Source organism: Propithecus coquereli, unplaced genomic scaffold (genome assembly GCF_000956105.1).
Source record: "Propithecus coquereli isolate 6110/MARCELLA unplaced genomic scaffold, Pcoq_1.0 Scaffold37, whole genome shotgun sequence".
NCBI lineage: Eukaryota > Metazoa > Chordata > Mammalia > Primates > Indriidae > Propithecus > Propithecus coquereli.
Window position 1 is genome coordinate 4,680,579 of NW_012149396.1, and position 14,492 is coordinate 4,695,070.

At 36.6% G+C, this 14,492-nt stretch overlaps 1 protein-coding gene across 7 annotated transcripts in view; it reads right to left on the reverse strand.

Annotated features, from left to right (window-relative positions):
- The window catches only part of TCF4 (transcription factor 4), a 392,852-nt gene that overhangs the window by 122,616 nt on the left and 255,744 nt on the right, over positions 1 to 14,492 (reverse strand). For 6 of the 7 annotated variants that reach the window (XM_012651753.1, XM_012651754.1, XM_012651755.1 and 3 more), the window contains 2 exons: positions 3,066 to 3,195; positions 2,538 to 2,587 (listed from right to left, as the gene is read on the reverse strand). In XM_012651753.1, the coding sequence (XP_012507207.1) occupies positions 2,538 to 2,587; positions 3,066 to 3,195 (180 nt within the window). The remainder of the gene's footprint in view (positions 1 to 2,537; positions 2,588 to 3,065; positions 3,196 to 14,492) is intronic. The other variant, XM_012651758.1, reaches the window with a different exon arrangement.

The window sequence follows — 14,492 nt, forward strand, 5'->3', positions numbered from 1 at the left end:
GGAAATCTTTCATTATCCCCAATCTTTTAGTATCTGTTAGACAAATACTCACACACATGAAAACAAGTTTTAGAAGTATCTCTTATCGAATAGTCATGATTTTATTTGAGCTTAAAAAAGGAATACACATGGCAGAGTCTAAAAATATAGATCTACTGGGGCAAAAGTGTTATAGTGTCTAATACAGAATGTCTTTTAGGAATCGAGTTAAAATATATATTTTGTGTGGTAGTAAGGCATGTGGATCTTATTATAAGCAATAAGCAATACACATAACAAAGCTAATATAGCAAAGCTAATAGAAACTAAGTTAAAGCTATTAAAATAGGGCTGAGATTTTTTTAAGTAACGAGCAAATGGATGATTGGATTCTAAAATTACTTAAACTATCTTATTTTCCTTGCTCAAAAAAAAAAGGTTAAATGTTCCATTTTTTTTTAAATGTTCCATTTTTAATTGAATTTTTCTTCTCCCTCTGTTTCAAGAAAAGGGTTATTTACCAAAATGTTCCATAAGGACCATTAAAACATTTAGCCAAGATAAATTCTCTAAGAAGAGTAAATCCTAAACTGACGACTAAAAGCCCAAAATTAAATATAATACAAACTAAATTTCTAATTCCTGAGTTTTGTTTACTGGCAAGAAAGGAAGGACACTTCTGTATTTCTGCACATATCACAATACATTAGCAACACATAAACCTACCAGCAAAGAAAAAACTGTACCAGTAAAATTTATTTACAGGGGCCAGTTAACTACAGGGAAATACTTAAAAATTTACAATGAATTATGAAAAATGTTGACAATGATTAAGCACAAGATAACATCTAGTGTCACATCAAGGCACTCCTTAGAAATTGTGTAGATTTCTGCATAATCTTAGCATTGGAAAAAAACAAACTAATTTTAATATGAGGTATAAATAGAGTATGATAGCTTTAAGTTTTTCATGGCTTTTATAGCACAGAGTTTACTCTATCGTTTCAGAACGTTGAAAGGTCCACTTAATGTACTTAATATTGTCCGTATTAGATTCAGGCATGTTTAAAATGTACACAGCTGTGAGGACTCTATCATTTCAAGTTGTCATAAAAGCTATTAAAAGCTAAAGTTTCAGCTAAATGAAATCCACCACTAACTTCAAGCTTAAAATATGCTTATAAAAACCTTTGGGTATAATAGTCAATTTCAATACAACATAGAAATTCAAAGAATAAACAACTCAGTATATTTTAAATAACTTACTGATAGACCAAAATGACTATTTTATACCCTATTGGCAATTTTATTTACATAATATTTTTCTATATTTATGGATAATTTTGTGCTGCTTCTTCAACATTACCAAGTCTATGATAATCAGCAAAGCAAATCTGCTTTTTTTCTGGTAAGACTTATTCTGATATATTCGTTTTAATAATTTTTTGGATGAGCTGAACTGAAATCAAGTCAAATACACAGGTGTTTGGGTTAATCTAATCTTAGCACATTTGCAAAACCCATTATTCTTCTAATTTATTAAAAATGAAATAAAACTAATATGTAAGCACTGATTGGTAATGTACTTTCAGAAATCTAAATATAATTTTATTTACGTATAAAACTTATAAAATAAGGCTCATTAGCATTCTTTTCAAAGGCTGCTTAGTACCCTACAAAATGATATTAAGACTCTCTACATACATCACAGGAAGGAAGGAAGAATGAAAAAAAGGAGGAAGGAAGATAGGAACAAAAAAAAGAAGGGAGAAAATCATGTCTTTATTTTACATAAGGAGAAAATTGCCAGAAATAGACCAGTGCTAAACAACATTTAAGTAAAATTATCTAGGAAATCAAATCTGGAAATATATATAAGAATTCAAAATGTATGTAAGAATTCAAAATAAGATATCATGTATTTGGTTGTAATCACAACCAACTTTGCTGTGTTGGGGGGTCGAGGGGACTCAAAACTCCTGCCTGTAGCTCCAGCTATTAAAAAGACCCAGAATGCTTTTGGTTACAGCTGGCTTCTTCTAGCTGTCACCTGGTATTACAAACACAAACGGCTACTGATGCAGCTACCTCTGCAGCCTTTATTCAGCAACCTCTCTAGAAAATAGAGACATTCTTCCTGCACTCTGGGCTGAAACCCATGTAAATTTTTCCTAAATCCTCTCCACAAATCTCCTTTCGCATGCAAATCCATAAATCATCATAATACTGACAAAGAATTTAACCAACACATGAAACTAATACTCATTCTCTTGAAAGCCCTGCACAGGTAAAACTCCTCAAACTTCAGGCACCTTTTCAAGGCTTTCTTTAGAGCTTAACCTGCTGAATATCAACAAAACCACCCAGTCTTCCAGGATGTGCAATTAATCACGCCAACGTGGGTCAGGCGGCTGGACGTGCAGGTCATTCCTACCCCATCCACCTCCTAGATAAACATGCTCTGGGCGCATGGAATCTCATTTACTTCTATCTCCTTTGCATCGATACAAAATAGAACAAAATAAACAATATACAAAGCAGAAACAGGCAGTACTTACTGAAGATGGCAAACCCGGAGGAACTTTTCGAACCTTCTTTGTCTGTACCTCTGAAAGAAAATGAAGATGCTGTGAGCTCCCACATGCTCATTTTCCTGACTAAAACATATTAAACCACGAAGGCATTTAGATTAGACCACGCTTCCTTAAGTCATCATCCTAGCAAACTGCAGTTACCACTACCACCCTTTATTCTAGCAGAAATCAAATTCTCTTTTGTTCATGAAAATAAAGATTTTCAACTTTTTATTGCTTTGATTTTTAAAAAAGTTTCTTAGGTATACAGCCAAGAGACAGCCAGAAATAAGCGTACACCAAAAAAGTTCTGCTACTCTAAGTTGTTAACATACACCCCCTCCAAGTACTACTGGTGGGGGGTCACCTGTCTGACAATTGGGCCAAATTTTATGGGGTTTTTTTGGGGGGGTGCGGAGAGAGTAGGATGAGAAAATGGTATTATAAAAAGAAAGAAAGAAAGATAAAGACTAATCATAATCACTCAGGCATTCAAACAGAGGAGTACCTTACCCATGGCACTACTGTGGAGAGGCCTCCTTCGGGGGTTATTGCTAGAATACTGATAGTACTGGGAACCAGGTTTGGTGGGTGAAAGGGTTCCTGGGTTGCCCATATCCATGTCACCTCCAAGGAGACTCTGCTAAAAGGTTAAAAAAGGGAAAACAAACATATAAGGTTAATTTTTTTTACATTCACCACCCTCCAACTGATTGTGAGTACTTAAACCAACGCAATAAAGAAAACAGCATCTGCTAAGCAGAAACAATTAAAACAAAACAAAAACCAGAAAGAAAAGCAGTCTAAGAAGCTATCACCAAGTTTGTGATTTTTAATTCTTTACTTCTGAAGAGGAAAAGGAGATGAGGATTCCCTTTGAACAATATTTTTTAAAGTCTTTTAAGATGACTAACATTTTCATTTCATTTTAAAAAAATGGCATTTATGTAAGACTAATGTTTTCTTTCTCTAGACTCAGGCTCATATCTAGGAACTCTTTCTTGCTCTTCTTTAACAAGAACCGAGAAGAATCTCATTTTGTGAACGCACACAACTTCCCCCGGCCGCTCACCCTGGGTGTGAGTGTAGACTATCAACTCCACTGAGAACCCTCCCTCTCTGTACCGGCACCTCAGGAGCCTCCACAAATTTACACAGCACCCACAGAAGAGAAAATGCCAACTGAGCCAAGAGGAAATTCAGTCGTCACACTAACTTCCAAAATTATAGAAATAGTAGGCATTCTAAGCTAACAGGAACAAATCAAAGGACATTAGAATGCCCTCTGGAGGATCATCAGAAGCGAAAACACACACAGATAAAGCAGTTACCTGAACACCAGAAAACTTTCACAAATATCATTAACTTATCACAGTGTGACAAATTATTAAACTTTCAAAACTGATGACATAAGAAAGATTATATAATATTGCATTTTCTAAAAACTACATAGAAACTTACCCATAATATATAAATCGCCTGATTATACTCTGCATTGAACACATTGTTCTTTTAATTATTCTGATATGCAATAAGACAGGAGTAGATAGCACCGTTTATATTAAGAACAAATTTACTGTTTAATAAAGAAATTTTAAAATTAAGTACTAAAAATCTAACTTTATCGTTACTTGTAATCAACTTTTACTGACTGAACTAATTACTGTCCTTGATAAAGTACAGAATGTGTTTTCCCTAATCTAAATTCTAATCACCATGTCACTCACAACAGACTTAGGGATGCTTCACTAACACACTATTCACATGCAAAATACTCTAAATAGGCCAATTATGACTCTGCCCCTGTTCCCTGGTTAACCCGCTGAGAACTGAAAAATTTCACAAGGCAGTCACCAACTAAAACAAAGGGTCCTTGTTTTAAATTAAGACAGTCTTTTTGATTCCTAAATAGCTCAACAAAGTGGCATGTCTTCCAGTGAAAGCAGTTGGTCAAATATGACCCATAAGCTGGAAAATCAAAAATTCAAACCTCCCCTATCCACCACCATATACCTAAATATCATAAAGAGAATCTCTCTATTCCGAGGGATTTTTGTCAGCGTTGGATGAGTGATATATAAAGGCTAACCAGCTACTGACAAGCTTGACTTCACTGAATCCAGTTTCAGACTTTTTCAGGAGATATATAATAAATGTGACTTTAAAATAAAACTTCAAGGATGAGATTTCAGGTTGAAAGCACATTTTAAGTAATAAATTCATTGCTAGTGTTTTAATATTTATCACATAAATACCTTATAAAAAACAGATTGTTTACTAGATAAAAACCTGACATCTGCATGCTCACGTACTTCCGCTTCTGAGTTTAAGGAAGATATAAAAGCAGTATAACCTCAAATAATTTCTTTATCATTTAAAGAGTGGCATTCCAAAATTTTAGAATCCCAACCTGAATTTCACCCTTGGCATTTCTTATTAACAAAGTCTATATTTATTTAAGTCTCAGTCCAGGTTTTCTTTGAAATTTCCATCACTAAACCTGTGAATGATTCGAAATCACAACCTCCTTCACAGTTTGGTGAATCTACAAATGAATCTTCATTTCATTGGAAAGAGGAGTTTGATCATAACTTTGTATTCCAGAATATTTCTTCATTTCTCATTTTGTAAAAAACTGTATGTACAGAATATTCAGAAAAGGGCTGAGCAAAGTTGTTGAAATGCTTGCTTGTCTTTTTTAATTAGCTTAACCACTGGTTCATTCTTGTTGGTCCTGGAGGCAAAGGTTTTCACTCCCAAGAAAGTAAATGCATTCAATAGGTCAACCTAAAAACAAACACACTTGCTATCCTGGGTTTTAGCAGCACTGACAATAGAGCTGTGAAAAATATAAAATGATAACTACAGAATAGCTATCCGGCTGTGGTTGACCTTATTGTTGTGAATTTAAAAGCAAATCATTTAATGGGCCAGTTGTAAATAAATCATGCATCCACCTCTTGCATGTGCAGCCACATGGACTATGGACAGTGACACAGTACTACTGAGACCAGATAGAACTTACAAACCTTTATGGCTCCTGATTTGTTTTTTTTTTTTTCCTTTTTTCCCACAAAGCACATTCCTGTTTCTTTCTTTTCAGACCTGTTTGTTCCTTTTTCTTTTGCTCTTGGACAATAGAATCATTCTTCTAAAGCAACAAAAATAAACATTTCCTCACACTTAACGGGGCCCTAAACACCCCCTTAGGGAAAATGAAGATAAAAATATATGTGTTCTTATTGTAGAGTACACTTACAAAATGAACAATGACCATTTACTATTGTTTGGCCTTTACGTCACATACTTAACTCTCTGTAGCGAAGAGAAAGATAAAAAATTTTCCACTGGCTGAAAAATCTGCGTTTACGAATTTTAAAAAGTTGATGACATTTGATTTAAGGTAAATGAAACACTACACAAGGCATTCCTTTATAATATGAATTTATGTACACGTATATAGAGTGCTGAAGACAAATTTATGCTTAATAAAAGTTCAGTTTAAACACTAAGTCGACTTTCAAAATGGGCAAATTCATCCTTGCCTTAAATAGGATTATAATGGTTTTAGGTTTTTCACATTGTGCAAGCTCATGTTCTGCGGTTATGCTGGGTCCCAGTAGTAAGCTGCCTGAATCTGCCAGGAAACACTGGAAACAAGATGTGGCATCTCACAGAGCCAACCTGTAAATCTTAAACCCATAGTTTAGCATTTTGCTCAACTGTCCACCATGCGATGAGACAAGCCCTTCCCCCTTATTCACTCCTTATTTTCTTCCAAAGGCAAACAATTTCAAGACTTAAAAAATACCCTAACCAAAGAATACGCTGACTTTGTCAACCATGATTTGGGGCTCACCCCCTGCAACCAATTCTCCAGCAAATAGCCAGTCCTAGCTTAGCCATTCAAATGCCAAACACGACATTCTGTGAACATCTTTTTCAATTAAATTTTGTTGTGTTTTGTTTTACATCAGATCTGGGTCTCAGACTGTCTTCCTAATACATTCTCAACCGTCCCCCTATTCCTTTTAGGAGGAGTTTAACATCCTTGATCAACCACTGAACTTTGCTTATACAACCAAGAATGCAAACCATGAATTAAACTTGACTTAACAGAAAAGCAGCATATATCTCAAATTAGATTTATAACTGAATGGTAATCAAAAATAGAACTGCTTGAAGCTTAAATTATCAACTTTTTTCTTGTTAAACTAAAATCATCTTGCTCTGAACTATTATTTCATTTCAATCAGCACTTTAAATGTAATGGGTGGGTGGTACATTTCTATAAAGGAAGATTATATTTACCCTTAATTACAGATATGAGTGAGATCAGAGTACGATGAATGCTGCTTTTTTTTTTTGGCTTATAATTAATTCATCTAATAGGTGGATGACCTTGAATTTCAGAGTTGGAACCTGAGAGAAGGCAAAAAAAAAAGTAGCAGGAGGGGGAAAAAAAAAATCCCCAGAGAAAAGCAAATGTGCCCCTGGTTTCTTAGGGCTTTCTCTGATTTTGCGTCACTCCCATTACGTTGTGATCCGATATCAGACACAACATCTTGGGGGGATGCTGCAGATCAGAGAAAAGCAGTCTCAGATGAAACCAGATTAAGCTCCTTTTCTGAACTATTGCCAAATGCTTGTGAGTCTAATTCATGTTTGGGTATTCTAGTACTCACACAGCTGCAATTCCATTCTTTCAGCACAAACCTAAGTGATGTATAGTGGCTTTGTATGGCGAACTGACTCCATAAAGCCAGGAATTTTTTATGTTAATATGGAAATAAAATTATGAACCACTATAAAACTTATGAATGCTGGATATATGGATAGGTACCTAATAGACTTTGCAGTGTTAAGCACAAAAATATACATGGAGAGAAATTACAGATTAGATTTGTTTAAAACACTTTTTTTTTTAATCGCAACCGAGGTCATTTCTACATAGTAAATTCTGCAAAGAATCGGATTTTCAAAGACACTGCTGAATAAGATTCCTAACAGCCATGGGGAAGTTTTTGCAAATCCCTGTCGAATGGCTGCTGCTGAATTTGCCATTTTGACCACAGAAGAGCCATTGCTGACTTACTACAGTAGCAGGAGGGGGCGATAATTTTGCTGCTGTTGGCACTTACTCTGCAACCTAGAATATATCTCGCACCAAAGGGCAATGAAGAACACAATATTTCCACCTGTCCACTTTTGAACTTCAAAGCTCAAAACTGAAGGTCAGTCTTTGGATAGTCTTTATTCCAGATCCCGGAAAGTCTAGGAATGCACCTTTATAGTTTTTGATTTCTGTCCTATGCTTGGTTTCAACAAAAGAGGACTGGGGAAACTTGGAAAGACAAGATGGCAAAGATATCTTGCAAATCAGGGACTTAACAGATTGTTATCGTTGTTATCGTGCCGTAGAGAAATGCAAATTATTGAAATTATCATTTAGAAAATATTTTCTTTTCAGGGGGCTTATGGTCAATGTTTTTTATCTCTACAGTAAATGTGTAAGGCACATTGTGTTCGTAGCAAGTTAGAAGCAGAATTCAAACATATTAAGGAAGAGGTAGGGCTTTGAGGTGGGATCTATCAGGTCGAACTCTAGAGCTCAAAGGCATAGGAGCAATGTGATTGGGGTTAGTTATGCAATTGCTTTAAACCATATTTTCCTCCTTTGTAAAAAGAGGCTAATCAAACCTCTATTATAGGACTATCAGGAGTAGATGAAACAACATGTGTAAAATGTCCCACAGAGCTTGTGTCCAGCACAGAGCTTCCCTCTTTCCTCTGTCCCTCAACACGTAGCCCATATTTCAATCTGCTGATTATTATTTAAAAAATGCATCAAAACTTGTGAATGACTGTCAGATCCTCTAGCCCAGTTCCAGATAAAAAGTACAAACTGTGATAATAATTTTGAACAGTCACTATAAAAAGCTAAAAAAGAGTTAAATAAGGGAGTCTACATAAACAATGATGCTAGATAGCCTCATGATAACAAGAAATGACTAGGGTTTTTTTTTTCATATTTAATAAAGAAATTGCCCAACAATCTGAATAATTTAAGCTTAAGTGGCCATTTTCCTGGAACCACCACAAGGATTACTTCAGTGGCTCACTTAATTTTGCTTTTGCAGACATGACAAACTGCTACTGTTAATTCAACTATATGTGAGATCAAAACCAGTTACAGTTAACCAACTAAGTATAGAAAAATAAGAATTGTGTTATATGTGATAGAATTTTATAAAAGCATGTCATGTTAAATTCAAAGTCTTACTGCTGTATTAGCCACTGATAAATGATCTCAAATATGGTTCAATTTCGAGTTTTGCCCTTTATAAGGCCAATTATGGGCATTTAATGAATGTTTATGAATGTTTATTTGATACTTATCAAGTACTGTTACTTAAAAAAAATTTTTTACTTCCCCCTTGACATCACAAAAAATAAATGAATGCATTCCATTTTTGGTTGGAAATATTCATAACTCCCAACAAATTCATTTGGTCTTGAACAAAATTAGTTATTTTAGCAGTGATTATATTTCACCAAAAAATTCAAATACATTGTCTTTCCTTATAAAGAAACACAACACCTTACATTTAAATGTTATAATGTGATGCAAAGGTTACCATGGTAACTATTACTTAATGTATAACAGAGTAATAGTTAAGTGAAAACTCATGCATTTTGGTATGAAAATAATAACTGCCCAAGGGTTGGCAAGATTTATGCATTCACCTATTTGACTACCTCTCACACTAAATAATAAAAAAAGAGAATACATTATTTATTGTATACACTAAAGTGAGGAGGAGGTTTTTCCATGGTTTCTGAAAATTCATTCTGGGAATCCTAGATCATGTATTACATATTAAAAAGGGGATTACATTTGTTGTTGGGAAGGTAAAAATATAGCAAAAAGAAAACATTAAAACAATCAGTAATCTACAATAAAAATTGGATGTGAAGAAATCTTACGTAAACAACATAGAACTTAAGATAACTACCTTCTTGTCAGTTTAAGCTCCTTCATAGGTTCAGGAAGTTTATTCAATATATAATTCAATATGTAGTGATTCGATATGCTATAATCACTATACTTGCCTTAAAATGTTTCTCTTCAGCAATTTTGTGCCAAAGTAAAAATAGAACAATTTGAATACGACCTGTTAACATACTAGGGAATTAGCAACACTTCTCCTGTAAATATAAACATGTGGCTACAATAAATGTGCTGAAAAGTATATTTGGTCAGGTTGCTATTTTAGTAAAACAAAGGAATATCAAACTGTCACATGTCAGTCTTCATCATACTGGGCAGGGAAAGTTCCATTTTCAAGGTTGCTGTAAGTGTGTGTAAGTGTCCTTCTGAGCAAGGATCTATAAAAACCATTTTTATGTAGATTGGCCTCTCTGGGGACAGGGACCAGGGTCATGTTGCTTACCCAGCACCTCACATAGGTGCTCCATTATAGTCTAATGGCCAACTCTGTAAGATACCACTGAAATAAAGTCCTGATAATGATCTACAACCGTGAATAAGGTGACAAGCCTACCACACAACATGAGGAAATTGAGATTATCTGGAGAAATGGTAAATGCATTACATAATCTTCAAATCATCCTGAAATTATTTAAGTCCTGACCACCCTTCCAGAGTTATGCACAGCTTTAAGCAGGTCTGCTCTCAGTGTGCATTAACTCTTTACCCCCCAACATGCTCTCTCTTTCTTGAATAAGGGGCTGATCAAGAATGTATGGTGTGAAGGCTAAACTAGTTGATATGCTAGCTAAAAGCGGAAATGACTTATTCATGTTTTAACTCCCTACTGTGGCTAGAACAGAGACCTACCATGGCAAATGCTCAATAAATACTGAAACTAACACAGCACAATTGCCACTGATCAAATTGAGGACTTAAATAACTACTATGCTTTTGTTTATTATAAATCAATTCCTTGAGTCATTCCAACTACTGTTGCTGCTAATAATAATAACCATAGTATCTGTAGAAATAGCAATAATAGTACGAGGAGTAGGATGATGATGAGTATGAACATAGGAGTAGTGGCAAAGATAGTAGATGGTCTAGCAGTAGCAGCTACCAGTAACTGAGTGTCCCGCTCAGTGCCAGGTACAGGTGCAGATCCTTTACATGTTAACAAGGAAGATGCTACAACCCCCAATGTACAGATGGGGACATTTGGAGTGGTCATGTGACCCTGCCAAGGCCATGTGGCTGGCTAACAGTGGAGCCAGGCTGGGAATTCAGCTAAGCTTGACTTCGAAGCCTATGCCTGTCTTCTACTCCACACTCCCTCCTTTTTCATAAATTTGGTTTCTCTCCCCCACTCCCACCCTCCTGGAACCATTAGAATGGTTCAGCTCATCTTGGCCTGTTCAGCTCATCTTTATTAAGTCAAGAGCTCATCCTAAAATTTACTCTATAGGAACTAATCTAACTCAGTAGGGTCAGAAAGGCCTGGGTGTGAGTGCCACTTACCCCCTAAATAACCTTGGGCAAGCTACCTAACCTTGATGGGCTTCAGGCTCCACCTCTGAGAAATGTTGGTATAATAATACCTACTCATTGTGAGAATTCAATTAGATAATACCAAGTGCTTAGCGAAGTTCCAAGCACTTACTGAGCTTTTATAAATTGATAAGAAGTATTATTGTATACACTGTATATATAAAATATTTTACTGTATACTAATACAATATGTTATATAGCATTATTATGTAAGTTTAAATGAAATAATATGATATGCGATACATAAGTAATGCACACATATATTATTATAGAAAAAATCTGTAATAGGCCAAGGAGGAATCGGGCTGTAAAACAGCATGCTCTCTTGAAAAACAGAAATCTTAGATCTTGAGTCTGAATCTCCTACCACTTTTGCCTCTGCAGTCCTCTCTCATTCCAGTCCCTTCCTCCTGGACTTTTGCTTCCACTTCCGAAAAATTCATCTCTTCTAACATTTGTCACATTGTATGGCAAGTAACTCTTTATGCATCTGATTTCTCCTTTCTAATCTGTGGGTTCCTCAAGGGAAGAAAGTGAGCTTTAATCATCTTTGTACTGCTGGCATCTAGCACAGTAGGCCCTGGTACATAGTATGCCTTCACTAAATGCCAACTGGATTAATTAATTAACTATGGAATATGCTTACATGATTTCAACCATTACCATCAGTAGACATATAACTCCTGCACCTCTATATTCAGTCTTGGCCTTAGTTTTTCTCCTGTGCCTACGGATTGGTTTTTAAGAACATCACCTCATGAATGCTTCACGCAAAACCTAAAGTTTGATCCTTTATATGCAAAAGGCTCAACACATCTTCTCCACAAAACTTCTGCTGCTTCCTAATTATTCTTTCAGTCCTTTAAAGTATACTGGAAAAGTAAGAACTTGTAAAGTCTGTGAAGAAATTAGTTGTATGTTTTTCTAAACATATGTGATGGTTTACCTTTGCTGTTATCTATCACTGGTTTGGTTGAAAATGGTTGGATTTCCCTAAATATACTGGATTGTTAAGTGGTTCCTCATTCACCCAAAGGGCCAGAGTCTAGATGGAATTTTGGGCAGCTGGAATGATGCAGGTGAGATAATGCAGGCAGTGCCCGGGAGAAAGAGATACCACACACCTTCAGCACAAATGACACTGCAGGAGAGAGGAACAAAGATGCGATAAGAAAAGGAGAGAGTTTGTGGAGAGTTTTGAAGAGAGTGGTTACTGTGGGGAACCCAGTATATGAAACAGGTCAGAAGAACTTAAAACAGTGTCTAAAAAATTATTCTCCTTAGCAGGTGGCATGGAAATCTTAACATGCTATTTAGCACTGGATTCTACGTTCTTAAGTACGGATCATAGGGTGGGCCAGGTAGGATCAAAACCACAGAAATGGCCATGATGGACTAGAAATAGAAATTAGACCATCAAGACAACAACTTAAGAACTGAGCTTCAACACAATACAAAGTTTTGGAGTATTTCTTCCTGAGAAGCAATATAGCCTAATCTTTCTTAGACGACATATGCGCATGCACCAATCTGTCTGAACTCTTCTGACTATACTGACTTTTCCAGAATGCACCACTAAATACTAAGAACAATGTTCTAGGACAGAGGTCAGCAAACATTTCCTTAAAGAACCAAACCAAAAGTATCTTAGTCTCTGCTGGCCATATGGTCTCTGTTGCAAACCATTCTACTCTGCTGTTGTGTAGCAGTAAATCAGCCATGCCCAACACATAAATGAACAGGTCAGGCTGTGTTCCAATAAAACTTTATTTATAAAAAGGGGCTGTGGGCCAGATTTGGCCTCAAACCATAATTTGCTAACTCCTTTTCTAAGATGAAAGTATAAGACACACCCTCAAGGTTCAATTATTTTGCTGGGGTAGAAATGTCACGACATTTTACAGATAACATCTTCACCCCTAACTCTCTCTTCTTTCCCCAGCCCCACCTAGAACATTCATATTCTGCCGTCAAAATCATCCCTCTAAAACCCTGAGCTGCTCCTGCTCCCTCAAGCAGAAAAACCATCATATCTCACAAATACTGAGCCCGAGCCCCTACCCTGACCCCACGGCCAATCCAACTTCCAGGCCTGTCTTTCCTCTTGCACACGTGTAGTCCACTAAGATGCGCTGCACATACCTACTATGCCTCAGCCACTGCTCTAGGCACTGGGGATACAGAACCTCCTTGTCCATATCTTCCCCTCCACACTGCCTCAGTACAGTCAGAGTCACACAGAAGTGCTTCTGCTTCCCCAACTGCCCTCTTGCTCATTCAAACCTCTGCACCTTTACAAAGGCTGAGCCCTCTCCCCAGAAGGCCCTTTCTTCCCATTCCATATTAGATACGCCACTTCCAAACAACTGTGTTGACTGCAACCAAATGTTGTCACCTCCTTGGGACTCCTTCCCTACACACCTGGGGAAGTCAGGTCCCCCTACACCAGGCTTCAGTACCGCTCCCTCATCACAATGCCTGGGCATTACAGGCAGGTGTGGCAGGGAGCTTCCTCACTGGTGAGTCCCAAACACCAATGCAGAGATGCCGCTCAGTAAATGACAACAATCATGTACATAACAGCAAATACCTACACAGCGCTTGGGATGTTTCAGCTCTGCTGGCGATATTAACTTGTTGACTCTTCACAAACCCTTGAGGAAGGGATCTTATTAATCCCAATTTATAAATAAGGTGGCCAGAGGCAGAAATAAGAGAAGTAGCTACCCAAGATTATTTGAAAAATATTTGAAGATGCATGAATAACCAAACTGTGTCAATTCCCCAGACATTTCTTACATCTTTTGGACTCACGCTGTTCCTGGGAATCTCACATCTGAAATTTTCAACAATCACTTCATGCTCATCCTTACACCATGTCAGAGCCTCCCTCACAGTCTTCTCCCCTCTCCTCTCTAAAGATTGCCAGCTTCAGAATTTCTGCTCTATTCTCAAAAAATGTGCACCTGACCCTGTACTCTGAGCTCCACTGCTCCTTTCCCGCTTAATCAGTGCCTGTCCCTCTTTTGGAACTCCATTTGGAACTCACTTAACCCATGAAATCTTTGCTCCGTAAAATAACTGGCCTCCAAGTCACACACAGAACTTTATAGCAGCCTTAAATCTTTATGAGAAAGATGATATTAAAACAACAAGCAATCAAATAACTTTATAGAGTTAGAAAAGGACTACAATCTTTAAGTTTCCTTAGAGTAATTATAGAGCATTTGTATTTATAAATATTCTATTTTCTCTCCAAGCATGTAGGACAGGTATATTCTTATTATGTTTTCTCCTATTCCTCATTGTAAATATATTTAGATATTCAGCACATGACACTGATGTGCGGAACTGGTTCACAAGCCAGTTGAACACAAATCACAAAAGGATGCCACAGT